Below are 18,652 nucleotides of genomic sequence, written 5' to 3' on the forward strand. Positions count from 1 at the left end.
TCTCGTCTTTCTTTCCTTCTTTTCTTTTTCTTGCGGTTCCCCCCCCCCCCCCCCCGTCTGTTAAATGCTCTTACACCTGGGAAATTAGCTCCGACACTCATTTCTGCACTCAGATGCACGCTGTGTGTTTCTGCGTATGGAACTGAGATAGACACAAAACTGCACTGGACAGCAGTCATATTTTCCTAATGTGCCTGTTGCTGAGGCTTGTCGAATCTCTTCTCACCTCTCACTCATGCTAAAACATCTGTGCTTGCCTGTCCATTGTTAGGTGGAAATACACTGTGATGCATTAAGTGTTGAGCAGAAGCCTCTTTTTCATTTATCACTTTTCTCACAGTTTGCACAAAGGAGCATTTCTAAAGCAATATAAAAGCTAGTTGAGCTCGTTGGCTGCTGCAGCGTCACACTGACTCCTGTGAAGTAATGTGCCGGTAAAAAAAAAAGTCTGTGATGCTGATGAACATGCTGAAAATATACCGAAGTTTTCTTTCTTTTTTTACCTTTGATAGATTTAGACTACCACCAATGGTAGGTATATTTTAGCAAGATGTATACAACGCAACGCAACACTGTGAAGAAAATCTCCCTTTTTTTTTTTTTATCTCTGTACCTGCGTCTCACTCTCTTCCTCCTTCCAAGGTCACCTGTCCCACGGAACGGTGAGTGAGGGGGAGCCCGGTAACCACGGCAACTGCTCAACAGGCCCCACACCAGACTGCTCGCCCCCCTCCCCTGACACGGCCCTGAAGAACATCGAGAGAGTCATCCGCCCACAGGTGAATATACACACACACACACACACACACACACACACACACACACACACACACACACACACACACACACACACACACACACACACACACACACACACACACACACACACACACACATATATACATAAATGAGTGTGTTGTAGAGCACCTGATGCATTATTGAACATCACAGCGTCCACCCACAAGTAGCTTAAACACCTGCACCCACCCACCCACCCACACACACACACACACACACACACACTCACAATGATAAACATCTCCGTCTGCTTCTCTCCGCCTGATTGATTCTCTCTGTTTCATTTCATCTGCATTCCTCTCTCTGCTCTCTGCTCCTCAGTCACACTTGTAGCAGTTTGGAGTCTGGGAGGATCTAAATTTCCCATTACGTTTGTGCACGTAAACATTGTTTTCTGGTAAAACAAACAAACAGATGAGCCGTTGAAACTTGGGTTTGAGAGTCTGATTGTGGGTTTCTGTGAAAGAAGCTGGACTGTGGACGTGAAGAGACCTCGAAACACAGACGGATTGATGTCTCCTCTTCAGGATGGCAATCAGTTTGGTTTGATTTTCCTTCTTTATCATTATATCTAAATTATGTATCATTATTTTTAAGTTTCTTGAAACTTTCTGCAGTCTCCCTTAAAACCGATCGGTAAACCGCCACTTTGGCAAATTAAGGGGGATGAAAGATTGTTGTCTGCAGCTGCTCCTGCTGCATGCTCGTTAAACACTTGGTTGTCGATCTATGCTACCTCCAAGCCCATCACCTCCTCATCCTCATCTTTCATAACCAGACAGCCAATTTACCTACAAGTAAACAACACGTGCTGTACAAAGACACAGGACCTGTTTGCTATGTGCCAGACGTTTTTTTTCCCTCCCACCCTACGTAGTCAATCATTTGATCATTAAGGTGAAGGCCTGCCATTGATAACATAGTGGATATAATGTCTAATGTGATGCAGACGGAGAAGTCCAGGCTGAGGTGGGCTCATGATCTGCTGATGAAATAATACAGAGGAATGACTCCAGCATGTTTGTGCAGAATCTAATAAAAACTCCGCATTACGATTATTTCAGGGGAGCAACCTCCGGGCAGCCAATGTACGGTTATTAAATATGCATTAAATGTGCATCGGTGTTGCCATATCAGAAGTGGACAACATTCGCTGAAACAGCCAGAGAGCTTCACTGTTTGTTGCTCCTGTAACACACTTGTACAACAACAGCAGGACAGATTCATGTAAAGTCACTGATCAACTCCGAACGCTCTGCAATTCAAATGCAGCAACAAATCAAGCTCATTAGGGACTTGTTATATTAATTCGGTCCTCTCGCTTCTGTTACCGGGATGTTAGTATCAGACATGCGAGCGCAGCACGAACCTTTCACACTTTGATAATTAAAGGCAGTTGTTTTCTCAGTGAGCGGATGATGTGTGACAAAACACAGGAAAAAAATATCCAAGTCGAAGGCCTGATTAGTGCAGCGATGCATCACAACCTCATCATTTTCTGTGGCATGATAAATGCATAAGGTTTGTAAGTGGGGCTTGGTAATTAGCTTGTTAATCATCTTTTTTCCTTAATAAAGACAGAGACACAAGTTTCCCTTATTAAGTTTGACTAAGAGCATAAGATTGTGGGTTGAGATTGACAGGAAATAGCTCACCTAAAATGGACAGCTTCCTTTGACCTTCACAACTCGACCTTCCAACTCTGAATGCTCTTCACTCACCTGAACTCCCCATCCTCCCTTGTTTCCTTACCTTCCCACATCCCCCCACACCTCCGCCCCCTCAACCCTTAACACAGGCCTATCTTTGGCATGTTAAGTAATGTGTGCGGCAGGATCACATGCGGTGCCCAGCGGGGCTTCGCTCGGCTTGAAGAGCACATAATCAAGGAGCACCAGAGTTCAATTTTACAGCGACTAATTAATTCTCTAGAATTCATCTCATTTTATGTTAGTGCTACCGCTGGCTATTTCTGCAGTGCACACTGTACACCCAGCTTAATATGCACCAGACACACACATGGCTGTTGCAGCGTACTGCAGGATGCATACAGGAGCCTGGAGTTTTTCCTGTGTTCAATATTCAAATGGCAATGTGGTGCTTTCAGGCTCCCAAAGGGGATTTTCAGGAAAAGTACGAAAACAGGCCGACAGTGCATGAAGGAGATTTCATCACATGGTTCATTGCTGTTTTACAATCAGATGAAAAATGTTATAATTCTGTATCATATCTAGCAATGAAATGAAGGGAGATCTGTTTGGACAAAAATGACGAGTACATCTCATGGATTCCTCCTCTGGGAACATTTCTTAAATTAGAGCTGAATTTTTACTGCATATTGTAGATATTAAGGTTGAGGACGTCGTCATGGTGATATTACTTTTGCTCATATTGGAAACGAGTAGTAGATGTAGATTATAATCTGGCAAATCCTCCATATCTCTCAAAAGGGAGTGATTTACCCTTACTTGAAGTCATTTGATGTGATTTAATTTTTCTGTTTTCTACTGCGAATCAAAAGGAAATTTGAAATATGAGGATCCAGTGAGATTGCACTAGAAATGTTTGAGTGTATCTCACCCCACTGGTGAGATTTTCCATCAAATAAGTAACAAAAGGAGACTGTTGTGAAAGTCATGGAGTTGCGACCCTGGCCTCTTTTTGCAGCGTGCTCCTTCCCTCTGCCACAAGGCCCCTTAAGGCTGCGTTCAGAGTCATTTTGCTCTTCAAATCCCAGTCTAAAAGAAATTAATCAGCTCATGGATGACTAATACTGCTGTGGAATTGACCACAAGTCAGCCCCTGAAAGTAAACACGTGATCACTTTGTAAAAGCGTGAAGAGCTCACACAAACTGTGTTGACTGAAATCCACAGGCTTAATGTTTTTTTATTATTATTATTATTTATTTATTTATTTTTTTTTTTTTTTATTCCTTTAGCCCTCAGTTCTTGTCCAAACTGTCAGCCGGACATGTTAGATCTCCTCAAGCCTTCATGGAGAGATGGGATGTGAAACACAGAGGAGATGAAAGATGTGGAAACAAGATGCCTACCCTGCATCATGGGGTTATCAGCTTCACTGGCTCAGTGTCCTACTTTGCTGCTTATGTGTGTGTGTGTGTGTGTGTGTGTGTGTGTGTGTGTCTGTCTGTCTGTCTGTGTGTATGTCTTAGCAGTAAATTGTAATAACCATTATGTGCCTGTGAGATTCCTGGTTACAGAGAACACATGATAGAACTGGTGTTTGTGGCCACAAAGGCTAAAGCTGGTATCTCAGGCAGTCACATGGTCACATCAAATACTACAAAACACGCGCACGCACGCACGCACACACACACACACACACACACACACACACACACACACACACACACACACACACACACACACACACACACACACACACACACACACACACACACACACACACACACACAGAGACAGAGACAGATCATATAGAGGTTAGCGTTTGGCAATGTGATACAAAGTCTTCTTAAACATGAGATGTCACATTTCTCACAAATGTCTTGTTAGAGACCGGCGTCAATGTTTGATTTTCAAGTGTGTCATATTGGCACCTCACACACCTTCACACACACAGATGCATGTACATGTACAGTATAGTATGCATTGCACACATTCAAATCTACTGTCACGCCTGAACACATTGTTCCATATGTATGAACACATTCAGGAACGCACACAGTGACAGTCTGATGGAGCGGATAGCTTTCCTGATCGAATGAATACAAACACACACACACAGAGTGGAGTGCAGATAAGGCAGAGCGGCTGGTTTCTGATGCTGAAGGGTGAAAACAATATATTTATAGTTTTTCCGCTTACAGAGGTTGAGAGGCTGCACAGAAAACACAAAAAAGAAGACACAAAACACTTGGTGACAGTGCCAAGAACCTACAGCTGTCACATAGGATACAACCGCAGAGTGTTGAGTTGAGCAGCCAGTTTGCTTTATAAAAATCCCCCTGAATTATCTGTCTGAGAAAACTGAATGACTTCCTCTCTTATTTTCCCAATTTACTGAGGTCAAGGTGCTCTCGAGCGAGTCGCTTAAAGAGCCTCATCTCCCATCGGGCCTCAGTGACACGAGTGTAGATCTCATTTACATAAAGTACAGCTGGTTTCTTTGGTCCGGCACAGATCAAGTGAACTTAAATGTGATTTCTGTAGTTTTAACGCCAGTGTTGAGTAATTTTGGCATGACAGTAAAATTATAGTAAACAAAACAGGTCGATCAGAGCAAAGACTGCCGGCCTCTTTCCAGTTCAGAAATATACTCTGAAACTGCCCGGCTGGACCAGATCCAATTGAAAATCTCTAAAAGTTAAAAAAAAGGTTCTGTTTGCGAGCACAAAACAGATTGTAAACAAAGCAGGTAGTTACGCATAATATTAGTTACTTTTATTTATTCTCTGCAAACAAAACAAGCAATCAGATGATATTACCTTAAAGTTGAGACATTTCCTCATTTTTCTACATTTTTAGTTTCAACTATTAGTCAAAAAAGACCATGTGTGTAATTATTTAATGGATAAAATACATTTGTTGTTAGTCTGATATCAAGTTATGAGATGGCCACTGTTTCAGCTTTTTAATACACATTGATTTGTGGAAAGTATCACATTAATTCCACTCGAAAAATCTCTTTATTTAATGCACAGAGATCACTAATCACTTTGGCATTTAGAGCTCATTAATCTGTTCGCATTTATCAATCAGCCGTCCACTGAGGTTGTGTTTGTGCTGAATACACACACAGTCTCTTAATGATCCCTCTGACGGTGTCGCTGCAGTGAATTAATCTTCAGGGAAATATGCTGGGATCTGTGTATTTACACTACATGTGTGACTTGCATTTCTATGAACCAGTCTGCATTCGTGCCAGCTCTTTATGCCGTCCATATTGTAGTTTGTTTGTGTATGTAACACCACACACATGCCAACACAATCAACAAACAGGCCACACACTCGTGATAGAAGTTGGCCTTCAGAGAAGGGAGGGAAGAGAGAGAGAAAATCGAGAGAAAGGGACCTAATGAAGCAAAAACAGATCAATTTAGTTTAATTTTTGTCTGATCGGTTCATTTCTCGCATCGTTGCAGGCGGCTTACTGCACTTCACCTTTTGAAGTTGCCGGGACAACCATGAAAGCTTTTCGGGTTTGTGTGTGGAGTTGGAGATTTGCTTTCCCAGCCGGCCCAGGAGAGGAGAGACGTGGGTCAAATGCCGCTGAATCAAACTGATGCTAAAGACTCTCCACTGGGAATCACACATCTGAGCTTTTTCCTAGCTTTTCCCACCCGTGTTAAAAATGATTTTTGTGTAGCATTTGGATGATTTCAATTAATCATGCAGTTTATACACATTATTAGTTATGAGCCAAGAGGACTGTGGACCTCGAATGGCCGTTTATATTTGTGCTGCTTTAGATTTAATGGGAAAACTGCTTTAAGGCTTTATAACAAATACCAAACGGAGGGTAAATTTCTTCCAGTTAAAATTGAGCTACAGTAAAGCTTCCTGAGTGTCTCACAATTTTGCATGATCGGCAAAATTAAAGACGGTTTCATCTGACTGAGGGAAAGAGTAAATAAACACAAGTGGAGTGCTAGCAGAGAACGGGGGGCAGGGAATTTACAATAGTTAAATGATTATTTGCTATGAGGAAACAAAAGCAAAAAAAACAAGCCGTTTCCTCGAAGGTTGCAAACTTGAAAACCTTTAAAAAGTGAATAATCTGCATTTCCAAATCAGTGAGACACATGCAGGATAAAGAACAGCAATAAGTCTGGAAACCATCCAAAGATATTTATCTGCACACAGACATGGTTTAGATGATGATTTGACCCACCACCATCTGACACTCCTGAATGTCTTAATTTAACATCGAACATATCTGTTTTATATCTTACATAATGCTGATTTCTCCATATTCACAGACTCCTCTTGTGGAGACAATTTTTTTTGTAATAATACGACCAGTAACACGTTTTCCCGTTTTAAAAGCAGTATCAAAAATCATTATCAGGAAAGCGGTAGATGAAGCAGATGAAGAACAGCGTGAGCTCAAACATTAAAGGTGATTTCATATATAACTCATAAATGCTCCATCCTTTACGGCTCACTGAGGAGATGTTCAGATTTTCAGCATGTATGTTTTCTCACTTTCTTTTGATTTGCCAACAAATCAGCACTTTTTCAGAGAACATGTATTTGGATGAGATCATTCAAAGTGACTGTACTTCAGTGATTGTGGAGGGAGAGATGAGAGTTTACACCCTGCCGCATGAAGCATATCGAACCTCTAATAAGTAATGATAAAAACAATCTTGGTCATGAGAAGAAAAAGGAGTAAAATAACAGAAGAAGAAGAAGAACAGAAGAACGATATTTAATTGTTGCAGTTAAGAGTTTGTTTTGGATGTGGAGGGAAAAAGCGTGTTTGGATGTTTACTCCTTTTGTTTTCTATTCTATTCTTCTGTCTCCCCCTCGGCAAACTCTCGCTGCTCTTCTGAGCATTTCGCCTTCTGAGTTGGTGTGTTTACATCTTTTTGTGGTCGTGTGAGGCAACACTGACAACAAAAAGACATATGCTGTGCTCCATATCCAGCATCATTAACTCTAAGCCAATGTTAACAGAAGAGAAGTTGATCCAACAACTGAAAATATCAATTAAAACCAGGACGATCGTTATAATTACCTTTCACTCCCCTGCTGGCAGCCAAGAAATATATATCATGGAAACAGCAATATTTTGGATAAATTACCCTCGATTTTTGGTGCAGTTAATGTACTTGATGTTCTTCCATTGATGCAACAGTTTGCTCAGTAAATTCGACTTCTTTTCAGTTTAAATTCATCAGCAGTGGACACCCCATCCTAGACTTCCTGCATCTGATCTGCTAATTATAATCATTATCAATATGATCGTTATCATCTTCAACCAAAAGTACATTTCACCTCGTCTTAGATGTGGAATTGCATTTTCTTTATCTAATGGGTGGGCCATTTATTAGCACATTCCCCAGAGATGCTGTTGCATGCAGGGAGTTTCTCCTCAAGTCAGGCATGGAAGACCTGCCTGTCTGCCTGCCTGCGCGCGTGTGCGCGTGTGCGTGTGTGTGTGTGTGTGTGTGTGTGTGTCTGTCTGTGTGTGTGTGTGTGTGTGTGTGTGTGTGTGTGTGTGTGTGTGTGTGTGTGTGTGTGTGTGTGTGTGTCTGTCTGTCTGTGTGTGTGTGTGTGTGTGTGTGTGTGTGTCTGTGTCTGTGCCTGTGCTCATTAATCTCCTTCCAATCGGCCATGACATGTTCATTAGCCCACTGCCTGTTTGCACTGTTAACGCTAAGCCTCAGCCAGAACTACGGTATGTGTGCATGTTTTGTAGTACATGTTAACTAGTGTGTGTGTGTGTGTGTGTGTGTGTGTGTGTGTGTGTGTGTGTGTGTGTGTGTGTGTGTGTGTGTGTGTGTGCGTGTGTACGTGTGTACGTGTGTACGTGTGCAAGCTATTAATAAACTCCAGTCCGGAGAGCAGACTCTTTTAGTTGTTAGAAAAAAGCAGAGATAAGGCAGAGATGAGTTCTATAATAAAAGAGATGTTTTAACAATGGATAGGGGAAGTTGCCATTAAACTCATTGAACATTAAAGGGCTCACACACATACACACGCACACACACACACACACACACACACGCACACAAAAACACTAGCACAGTTTCACAACACGGCAGTTCAAACAATCTGAGTTAATGACTGCTTCATCTCATTTTGTGTCCCTTTGTTTTGTCGTTAAACCTGCAGGAAAGTAAACACTACAGGTTGCGTTTCATGTGAGAACGTGGCGTGAAGTGGTTTTATATTCAAATAAACAAACGCATTTTTTTTTTAGTTTATTTGACCGATTTTTTTTTTTTCTCTTGCTTTGCCACAGATCATCAATGTTTTTGATTACAAAGAGCTCACAAAAATGCATTTGGATTGAGTTTTTTTATAAAAAAAAAATATATATATATTTTTTTATATTCCTTTATAACACGACCAAAGTCCACTAAAAAGACGAATGAAAAAAGTACATTTTGTTGACGGCTACCTTGTGTAACGTCTCTCTCCTTTCTCAGTAAGGCTGACTCCCTGTTGGACTCATACATCATTGTCTGTATTCCCTGTTGCCTCTCTGGGCTGCTGTGATCTTGTCTGCTTGATGCATTGGTCCTTTAAACATCCCCGGTCTCTGTTGGTTGCTGCGGCTGCGTTGTTATTCCCCGCTGACCGTCACTACACAGAGAGAAAAGATTTGACCGTTCTGCTGTGACTGTGGTTTGGACACGAGTCTCTGCGCTGTTTTTTTTTTTTTTTTTTTTTTTTTTTTACTGGGTGCAGTTAAAAATGTTGTATCCAGAAACACTCACTGGTGTGTGACATTGTCTTCATTCATTCACTTAGAGGAACAAATTCATGATATCTAAAGTGACCTTCGGATCCAGAGGTGACGTACAGTGAAGGAGTTTTGGATGGATTTTTCCTTTTAGAAAGGACCTTTAATGATTTCTTGCTGAGAGATCAGAAGATTTGAGAGAGGTCTCAATCTTCTCGCATAACACTCAGCAAGAAAGCTACTAAGCATATTTTCCAACATCTTAAACTATTCCTTAAACACTTTTTTTGTTTTTAATGATAAAAGAAACCACAGAATTCAACTTTTTCACGTAAAAATGTTAACTATAATCATAAAATTCCTTTTCTCTCTGTTTTGCTTCTTTCTTTCTAATTTCCATTTGTTTCCTTCCATCTTTCAGTTTCCTCATTTTAAATACTGCTTCCCTGATGTCTTTTCCCATTCTCCATTTCTTTAGATCGCCATGTCGACCGTACCTGCCTCATTAGCTTCTTTTTTGTCCAGTTTCTTCCTGTCCTGCTTCAAACTTTTTCCTTCCCCCTGTGCAACCTGTTTCCCTGCTCTTGTTTTACTTCTGTGTTTCATCTCGGGTTTAGTTCAGAAAATCTGAAGACGATTTCAAAACACAATTTAAATGCACCATGCACGGTAAAAAAAAAAAGGAAAAAAAAAGTCCTCCCCTCCTCCGCTTTCATTGCCTTTATTTTCTTTCAACTTAACTCTTAAGTCACCCAGAAGACAGTGAAGGTCTCCCAAAGGTTGTCCTACTGTGCTTCTGTCTCTCAACATCCCACAGTGTTATTTTGCATTTATGGTTCCCTGTGTTGATTCACTTTGCCTACATCTTCTGAGTTATGCGCGCGCACACACACACACACACACACACACACACACACACACACACGCACGCACACACGCACGCACGCACGCACACACACGCACACACGCACGGGCGCCAGCAGGGTTTTGACTGCCTGAGCTGTTTGTGAAACAAAGCAGTAGTTTGTTGAAAGCTGCAAATGCTTCATTATGTAAGATGTGTTTACCAGATTACATTTCATTTTTTCATTTTCATTTCATTCATCATCAGATGCCAGTCTACACTTTCAGTTGTCCTCTGCCTCACTTTATCTCTCACTCGGTTGCTCTAAAAAGTCATTGTGCATCTCCTGCTCTCTCTCAGCTCTCCTGGTTTAGCTCTGTCCAGTATCAACATTTTTTTTTTAACTTGCCTCCCAATTTTACATTATATTAAACCATGATGATATCTACATGTCACACTCATGTTTAGGTGTCAGAATTGAGTCTGAAAATTTGAATTATGTACAGAGAGGCACACACACTGGCACACATCATTGGCTTGAAACAGTTTTCCTGCAGACTTACCTGCATCAGGCAACATATAGGGATTTAGTTTATATAAACGAGGACTTAAGAAGCGATACAAATGGTTTCATCTGTCTAACTGTTGCTCTTCCCTTCTTCCCGTCTTACATTCAGCCCAAGCAGCGCACCTCTCTGTCCTCCTCTCTGGATGTCCAGAGGCCGGTAAACCACAGCTGTGAGCCCAGCGAGGTGAGCTCTTCCCTGGGCTACGCCAGCTTCAGCACCAGCCCCCCTGCCAGCCCTCCACTCAGCCCCAACCAGGAGGACTCTGCCGGCTCCAACGACGACTGTCAACTCACAGGTAACACACACAAAGCATTAAACTTGTTCCCTAATAAGAAAATTAGTATTAAAGGCTGTGTGATAGCAAACATCCCCACTGGAATGTCTTGACCTTTCACCTCCCCATGGAGAAGCCACAGCACAGACATCTTTTCTGAAAATACCACATTGGGAACACTTTTACTTTCAGGTTGTTTATATTTGCTGTGATTCAAGACAGTGTTATTTGGATTTAAAGGGGAAATTGTATTTTGTATGGTGGCAGTTATTTTTGTATTATTGATTAATCTGTTGACTGGTTTTATTAGAAAATGATTTGGTCCATGAAACATGAAAAATGGAACCATATTTATATATATATATATATATATATATATATCCAATAATTAAGTTGCTTGTTTTGTCCAAAAGTACAAAACCCAAAGAAATTCAGCATAATAATGATAAATGATTTTAAAAGGATCATTTTTCTCTCAATCTTTCTGACTGACTGAGTTCTTATATATATCGTATATTATGACTTGCTGTCATCAGAGTGGTTGTGAAGACCTGCTGTAGAGTCTCTGTATCTATGGAATATCAGAGTGGAGGATCTGAAAATGATCCTTGTCTCTGTGGAGCATCTGTTGTCAGGGCATGTAATGTAGTTTGAGCTGGAGTGAATGGGAGCGTAAAAATCTGTGTGGAATATTTGAAATATCACATTTGTAATGTACATTTGGCAGCTGGTAACTGTGAGTAGTTGTGTAATTTATGTTCTACTCAATAATGCATGAAGTACATATTCACTCTGAAAGTCAAGATATTGAATCCTGGTACCTTTGGCCTCGTGGTGGATTATTACCTTTTTATATTTAGTTGACTATTATCACACAAGTCAGTGTTGAAGTTCCTCTTTAATGAGTCTTTTTTGCTGAGTTCAGGTGGTGTTTAAACTCTTTCAGCCTGGGAACCAAATGAAACTGTGTGAGCCTTTTTCCTTGGGAACCGGGAAATTGAAATCATATTTCTGCTCCTGTCATCATAACCAAGAGGCAAACACCTCAGAGGCCAACAACACATCTCAGACAGAACTGGACTCAGTCAGTCTGTGGAAGGTTTAGAGGGCACTCCATTAAAACTGGATAGGTTCTGATGGAGGGAAAAAAATATTGTTTGGAATAAGCAAAAATGACATACACTTTGTTCCAGAGATACTTGAGATGAAATGTAATTTTTTTTTGAGAGGGATTCCTTTCAGGTAGAATAAGAAGCTAACCTTCAATCTTGTACTATTAAATAAATCAAATTAAATGCAAGCGTTTAGGTTTTGCTTTGAAAAGAAGCATTTCAGGGGTATTTTGAGGTGATGTCTTACCGGTTCATCTGCAAAATTAGAATGCAATGTCGTTTGAGGGGAAAACTCTTCCGGATATCTTAAAAACTCGGCTCCAAGACATCAGCAAAAAATACTCTTAGTCCTGCCAGTAGGCCCCGTTACTGTCATACCAGATGAAAGACTTGTTAGCTTCAACTAATGATGCTCCCTCCTGCTGAGTTTTAAAGTTTCTTCTCCAAAAGGAATATTCTCATGAACGAGGTGTTCTCTTATAAGAGTCTCATAATCAAGGCAGTGGCGCCATAAAATCTGCGTATACGCACATTTTTTATACTACTTATTTACGTGTACAAAATAAAACGGGAAGATAAATACTAAATGATGCAAGCATATTTACTATTTTTGCATTTTTTTTTAATGCAATTATGTTTGTCAAAATGTTTTGAAAGTTTAATATCATGTTTCATACGATCGGCTCTTGATTACCACATATGGGTCCCTGTAAATCCCCTTTTATTACATGCTCCCATAAGGAAGTATCTTTCCCTTTAGTTTGGTACTGAACTTTGTAAACTATACATGGACAGATATCAGTGATTACCTGATTCCTTCTCTCACCTGGGTCTCAGTCCAACTGTCCCTCATTTGTCCCGCTGCTGTCAGGCACCAAGAGACAAGGTAGAGCAGGGGAAGTGGACCAGGCAGGAGGTGTGTGTGTGTGTGTGTGTGTGTGTGTGTGTGTGTGTGTGTGTGTGTGTGTGTGTGTGTGTGTGTGTGTGTGTGTGTGTGTGTGTGTGTGTGTGTGTGTGTGTGTGTGTGTGTGTGTGTGTGTGTGTGTGTACGCACGTGCATGTGCGTTTCATCCGGGAACAGTTCAGAGGCCCACCTACACTTTGATCTGTGTAGAGCCTCAAACGAAAAACACATTCATTATCAATCCACAGGTGCCTGAACACACAGAGCCAAAACTGAACCAGACATCTTCATCCACGATTCCTACTGAAGCATCGCGCTGGTATTTATGTAACAAGCCTGCGGCGTTTCCATCTTGAACTTACATAAAGAGTCTTGGCCGGTCACCGATGTCTCGCTGATCTTCTGAGGATAAACATTGATGTCAATTATTGATCACAGAGTTGAAATTCTCTCCTTTTTACATTGACCTACTCTCAACAGATGACCTTCATACTTACAAATCTTGAGTTGATACATAAGAGTTTGATAATTTGCCAGAAAATGCTCATGTTTTAATACTGACTTTGGTGTCAATGGTGTCTGTTTTCATAGTGATTAATTTTGACAAGACAACGTTGTCTTCAGCAGAGACATCAAACCTGTTGCTCCTGCAGTGCGCTGATCTGTGATGATTGTGCTGCCAGTTATTAGTTAAGGACAATAATGTTTGTTTAGCGTCGGTGGTACTGATTGAGCTCTGTTAACCAATACTGTTTTTGAATCTGGTAAATTAGTCACATTCATTAACTTTGGAAATCGTGTATCTTCCTTTTTTGGCGGAGAGCAGTTTAGATTTTTCAAGAAATATTTGATCATTTTGGAGAATCTTTTTTTTTAAAAAATTTTTTTTACTTTCTTGCTGAAAGTTAAATGTACTTTCTCTTAATTTGTACAAAAACTGATATGCAAAAGTAACATGTTGCAAAAAGGAATTCCTGTAATAATTGTTCAAGGAAAACATGGATTCGTTTTTATTTCAGTTTCAACAACTTATACATTCAAATTAAAAAATTTCAAGTTATATACATATATATATATATATATATATTATATATATATATATATATAATATATATATAAATAAAATTAAAGAAAAGGAAACCAAATTACTCTTCAGTTTAGATATTGCTGGAATAGAATATAGTTTAGAGAAGGATTACAAACAAGAATCCAATGTAAAACAACAAATACAAAAACATTTTAAAAAGGAAACTACAGATCAGGGAGTTGTTTGTGTGCTCAGTGACATGAATGTATGTATATGCACAGTGAGTTATAGAAGACGGGAATAATTCAGACCACTTCATTGTGGTAATATAATCCTGGCAGGGCTCCATCTTTTAGTAAGTAGTTCTTTTTGGAGTCTTAACGAGTAGGAAAACATGGATTTGATTGCAAATATACTGCAACTTAAGGCTGTGGCGGAAAAGAGGCCTCTCATATTGATGTTGTAATGCCTTATTACATTATATAAGTACTGCAGCACTTTATAGCCAATAATGTAAATGCAGTATACGTACCTGTACCTGTTTCACTCTCTGTGCCTCTCTCTGTTTGTGTGTCTCTCTCTCTCATTGCCCTTGCCTCAAGTTCCAACACCAGGAATAGATTGGCACCTGTTTATTTTTCCATTTAATTTTTTCTTCATTTTTTTTCCCCTCCTCCGTCTTCTTCGGCAACTCCGCTCATCCCTCCTGCTCCCTCTTCTTATTAGCTTTATAAGGCCCATTGTGGGGTTGCCATGGTAACCACTGGCTTACAGAGAGCGAGACAGCGAGCGAGAGAGAGAGAGAGAGAGAGAGAGAGAGAGAGAGAGAGAGAGAGAGAGAGAGAGAGAGAGGGAGTATATATGTATGTGGGTACAGAAGGCAAAGAGTCACAGAATTCAAAGGATGCCAGTGGAAAAAAGAGTGGGAGAGAGAGAGAGAGAGAGAGAGAGAGAGAGAGAGAGAGAGAGAGAGAGAGCGAGCGAATGAGAGTCTAATGTTGCAGGGGGGAGGTGGGGAGGTTGATGATGTACAAAAATCAGGAATATAGAGAGAATGAAATGTGAGATTTCAGGGGGTTGGATTGAGAAATGAGGACAAGAAAGTGAAGGGAAGACTCTTTTTTTTTTTTTTTTTTTTTTCCTCCCTGCACACCATAAAAGGTCTTTCCTTCCTTCCGCTCCATATCTGTCTCTCCTCTTGTTAGTCCCTTCACTCTCCCTAAAAGATCTTCAACCATTCTTTGACTCTAATCTAACATGATACAATAAACGCCCAGCCCTGCAGCAAAGTATGCAGGTGTCATCCACCTGCGTGGGCAGTTGGACAAAACAGAGCCCTATTTATAACCCGATCCAGCAGTGGTGCTGCTGCTCTGCTACGTAACTCAGGTTTATGTAATGCTGGACATCAGTGGAGAAGATACTCCCTCAGTGCAGAGTGCCAAGTGCAATGCAGTGTTATGCAAAAGGAGTGCAACTGTCAACGCAGTTGTCCTCCATGAATTATGCAGTGGCCCCATGCGACAAGTCAGCAGCAAGCGGGCACAAATCTGCAAGTATTTATTAATCTGGAAGCTGTTTGGTTGGAAACTTCACAACTTCTTATGCACAAATTAATTGAAATGGGAATTTCGGTATTCTTCAACCTGGCGCTTATTCTATGGGGTTTTCTTCTGTTACAGTTGATCATTATAACATGTAAAGCTGCAGTAATTATTATTCTCATTTAATAAGGGGTCAACTGACTCATGTCGAGTTAAACGGGGTGAAAGAGTGTTACTCACAACCCACCGAGAGACCTAAGCAGCTTATTCTGCACCTTTCGGCTCACTGTTTTGGATTCATGACGCACGGGTTCACTCCCCAGGCTCTCATCAGCATTGTTAGCAGCTGCAGTTGTCAACTGTTTCTAATAAACTAACTGGATACTATCTGCCTGGCACCCAACAACAGAAAGACAAAATGAACACTTGGTGAACAGAGTGAAGCGTGTAGCAGTTTGAGAGACAGATATTCCCTACAGGACGTGATGGAGACCAAAACGGAGATAAAAGAAGAATGAATATTAATCTTCAATTCATAAAGTGGTGAAAAAGAAATTCAAATACATACTAATGTCGCTCCTTGATGCTTTAATTTGTACATAGGCACTTAATCAACTTTGTATTGTGTTAATGTTGTATCGACAGCTCATTCTCATCAGCTCCAAGTGGCCAGAAAAACTGTTAATACAGCTTTAACTTGCGTCTGTTGTTAACATTTACCTCTGATGCATGGGCCAAGGAGTGCGAACCTCTTGAAGCTTTGTTTTAGAAAATTCCCATTTACGGAAATCCTCTCAAGCACTCAGCTTTAAGTGCGATCAAAATTTGTTGCTTGTGTGATAAACTGTATAGAGCAGCAGCTGTCGAGCAGTGAGCCACAACTTGAGGCTTTCCTCTCACATTTGAAGCTACGCCTCTTGGATTCATAAGAGCTAAACAGACAGTATCTAGCATCATCATGTTAATAAAGATCTGTTATACTACATTAACTACAGGGTTTCCAGGGGACGACTTTTCTTGCTCCATCCCACATTTCCCAAATGTCTTCATCAGCTTAGTTGTATCTACAGAGTTCATTTTTGTATTACAAGCATGAAAAATCTTTTTTTTTTTTTTTTTTTTTTGGCTGACTCACTTTATGAAACACTCTTTTAATGAGCATATCTAAATATGTGCTGCGTTTTCTGAGTGTTTCCTCAAAATACGAACAACCACAAAGGGGCTGAGCGATCGATGATCTCAATCAGTTAATGAGCCACAAATGGCAAAGCGGTCAACTGATTTGTGCGTGTGTGTGTGTGTGTGTGTGTGTGTGTGTGTGTGTGTGTGTGTGTGTGTGTGTGTGTGTGTGTGTGTGTGTGTGTGTGTGTGTGTGTGTGTGTGTGTGTGTGTGCGTGTGTGTGTGTGTGTGTTTATTTGAACGACTGGGGTTCATCAGAGCTCCGTTGCTTAATTCACTTCCTTTGTTCTCAAATATCCCACACTGCACCTGTACCCTGACATCCACTACAAGGGCATTCTTCTGCACAAATGCGGGTCTGCCTGCCTGCTCCGCTTGATCATTAAGTCATTGTCAAAGTCAGCAAAGCCTTTGTTTGCAGCATTAATTTGATACTCATGCACACACACACACACACACGCCTGCTTTTTTTTTTTCTTGATTTCCCATCCAGTTGCGACCTTGTTTGTCGGTTCCCTCCCTTCTCTCACAATCACGTTTGAAGCCGTTGTCTTTTCTGTGTGTCTGTAATGTATGAAACTTCATGTAATAATATCTAATGCTCAAAAATGTTCCATTAACATATTTAATTACCAGAAACAAGCATGCACAAATCACATGTGCTTGTTTTTCCTTTTCTAATATTTTGCTCTGAAATAGAAAAGCAGACTGTAGACTTGCTCTCCACTTATATAGAATGACAGGAATTTCCCCCGCTGTTCTAACCAGGTTGAATGCACTGAATGCGGGACCCCCGTTGTGTGGCAGAAGGCAAATGTGGAGAAATTACAGCTCTCCTCTGGCTACTTTTTCACTCAGGGTTGAGACACAATCAATCAAGGAACAAAGCTGTTTAGTCAAATTTGAAAGGTGGAGGAAGAAAAAGCGACATTCGGGCACTCTGTTGCTTGTGCAGTTTTGTTCCTGTAAAAGTGTAATGTGGTCGAAGACACACCTGTACAATCTCATGCAATCCAGTACAATATAGAAATATCTTTGCGAGGATAACAAGATTCAGTTTTTGACGCAGAAGTCCTGATGGAAGGCCGATTGGGTTCTGGGTGGTGCTGGTGGTAGTTACCGCTCCATCGTCCTGCTGTTGGTAGTAAGACTTACTGCAGCGCTGGATCAGCGCCTTCGGACATCACCACTACACGTGTCCTCTCCAAATTGTTCCGCCCTGAGAGATGGTGCTCTAATTAACAGCCCGGTTTCAATAATAATGAGCAGGATGGTTTTGATCACATATTCTGTGTGCTCGTTTCACTCCGTTTTCACCTCGGGCAGCTGCGCTGAGACAGGTGAAGGACATCTGTTAGCGCCGTGTGCTTGATGGGGAGGGCCGTTGCATTGTGCCGACATGACAATATCCGGTCCGCATCCAGTCAAGAATGAAATGAAATGCTGTCGGGTCTGAAATATATCTGTAAGGTTGCGTGATGGCTGTCTTTGGGATCTGGTCCCAACATTCATGGTGTCCACAGGAGGAATTCTACACTTTGGTGATCTCCTGACTTCCTTTGGTACGGCAATGATTTGAAAAGTTTCCCAGAGGATGCATTCTAATAATTTTTGGTTTTCCCTTCATCTTTCATTTCGTACCGTTATCAGGCCAAGCTTTAAATGATCTGAAACTTGGATTTGTGGCCAAATTTAATCAAAATGTGACTTTTCGTGCATGTTAACGCTGCCATCGAGAGCATGCTGGTGTTAGCCCTTCAAATCTGTGCCTGCGCTGTGGCTAATTAAAGCTTCACAGAGCGGCTTGCGTCAGTTGTATTATTCTTTTGTGTCCAGTCGTTTCAGCAACAAGCCTCTTACAAATGCATGCACTCCTTAATGCCTTCTTCTCCCGTCTTTGTGTCCTTGTTTAAATCTCCTTGGTGTCGTAGTTTTGAATTTGAGGACCTGAGGTGGTGATGAGTCATGTTCTGAAGCTACGAACACAAAAGAAACTCACACAG

The 18,652-nt window shown here is 41.0% G+C and overlaps 1 protein-coding gene across 1 annotated transcript in view; it reads left to right on the forward strand.

The window, feature by feature from the left end:
- anks1b (ankyrin repeat and sterile alpha motif domain containing 1B) overlaps positions 1–18,652 on the forward strand; it is a 196,613-nt gene that overhangs the window by 108,782 nt on the left and 69,179 nt on the right. The window contains exons 12-13 of the mRNA XM_069715820.1: positions 643–779; positions 10,717–10,903. Coding sequence (XP_069571921.1) covers positions 643–779; positions 10,717–10,903 — 324 coding nt within the window. The remainder of the gene's footprint in view (positions 1–642; positions 780–10,716; positions 10,904–18,652) is intronic.

Source organism: Brachyistius frenatus, unplaced genomic scaffold, assembly GCF_029030835.1.
Source record: "Brachyistius frenatus isolate BFR_SWC_R1_liver_20210118 unplaced genomic scaffold, ASM2903083v1 Contig_148, whole genome shotgun sequence".
Classification (NCBI taxonomy): domain Eukaryota; kingdom Metazoa; phylum Chordata; class Actinopteri; family Embiotocidae; genus Brachyistius; species Brachyistius frenatus.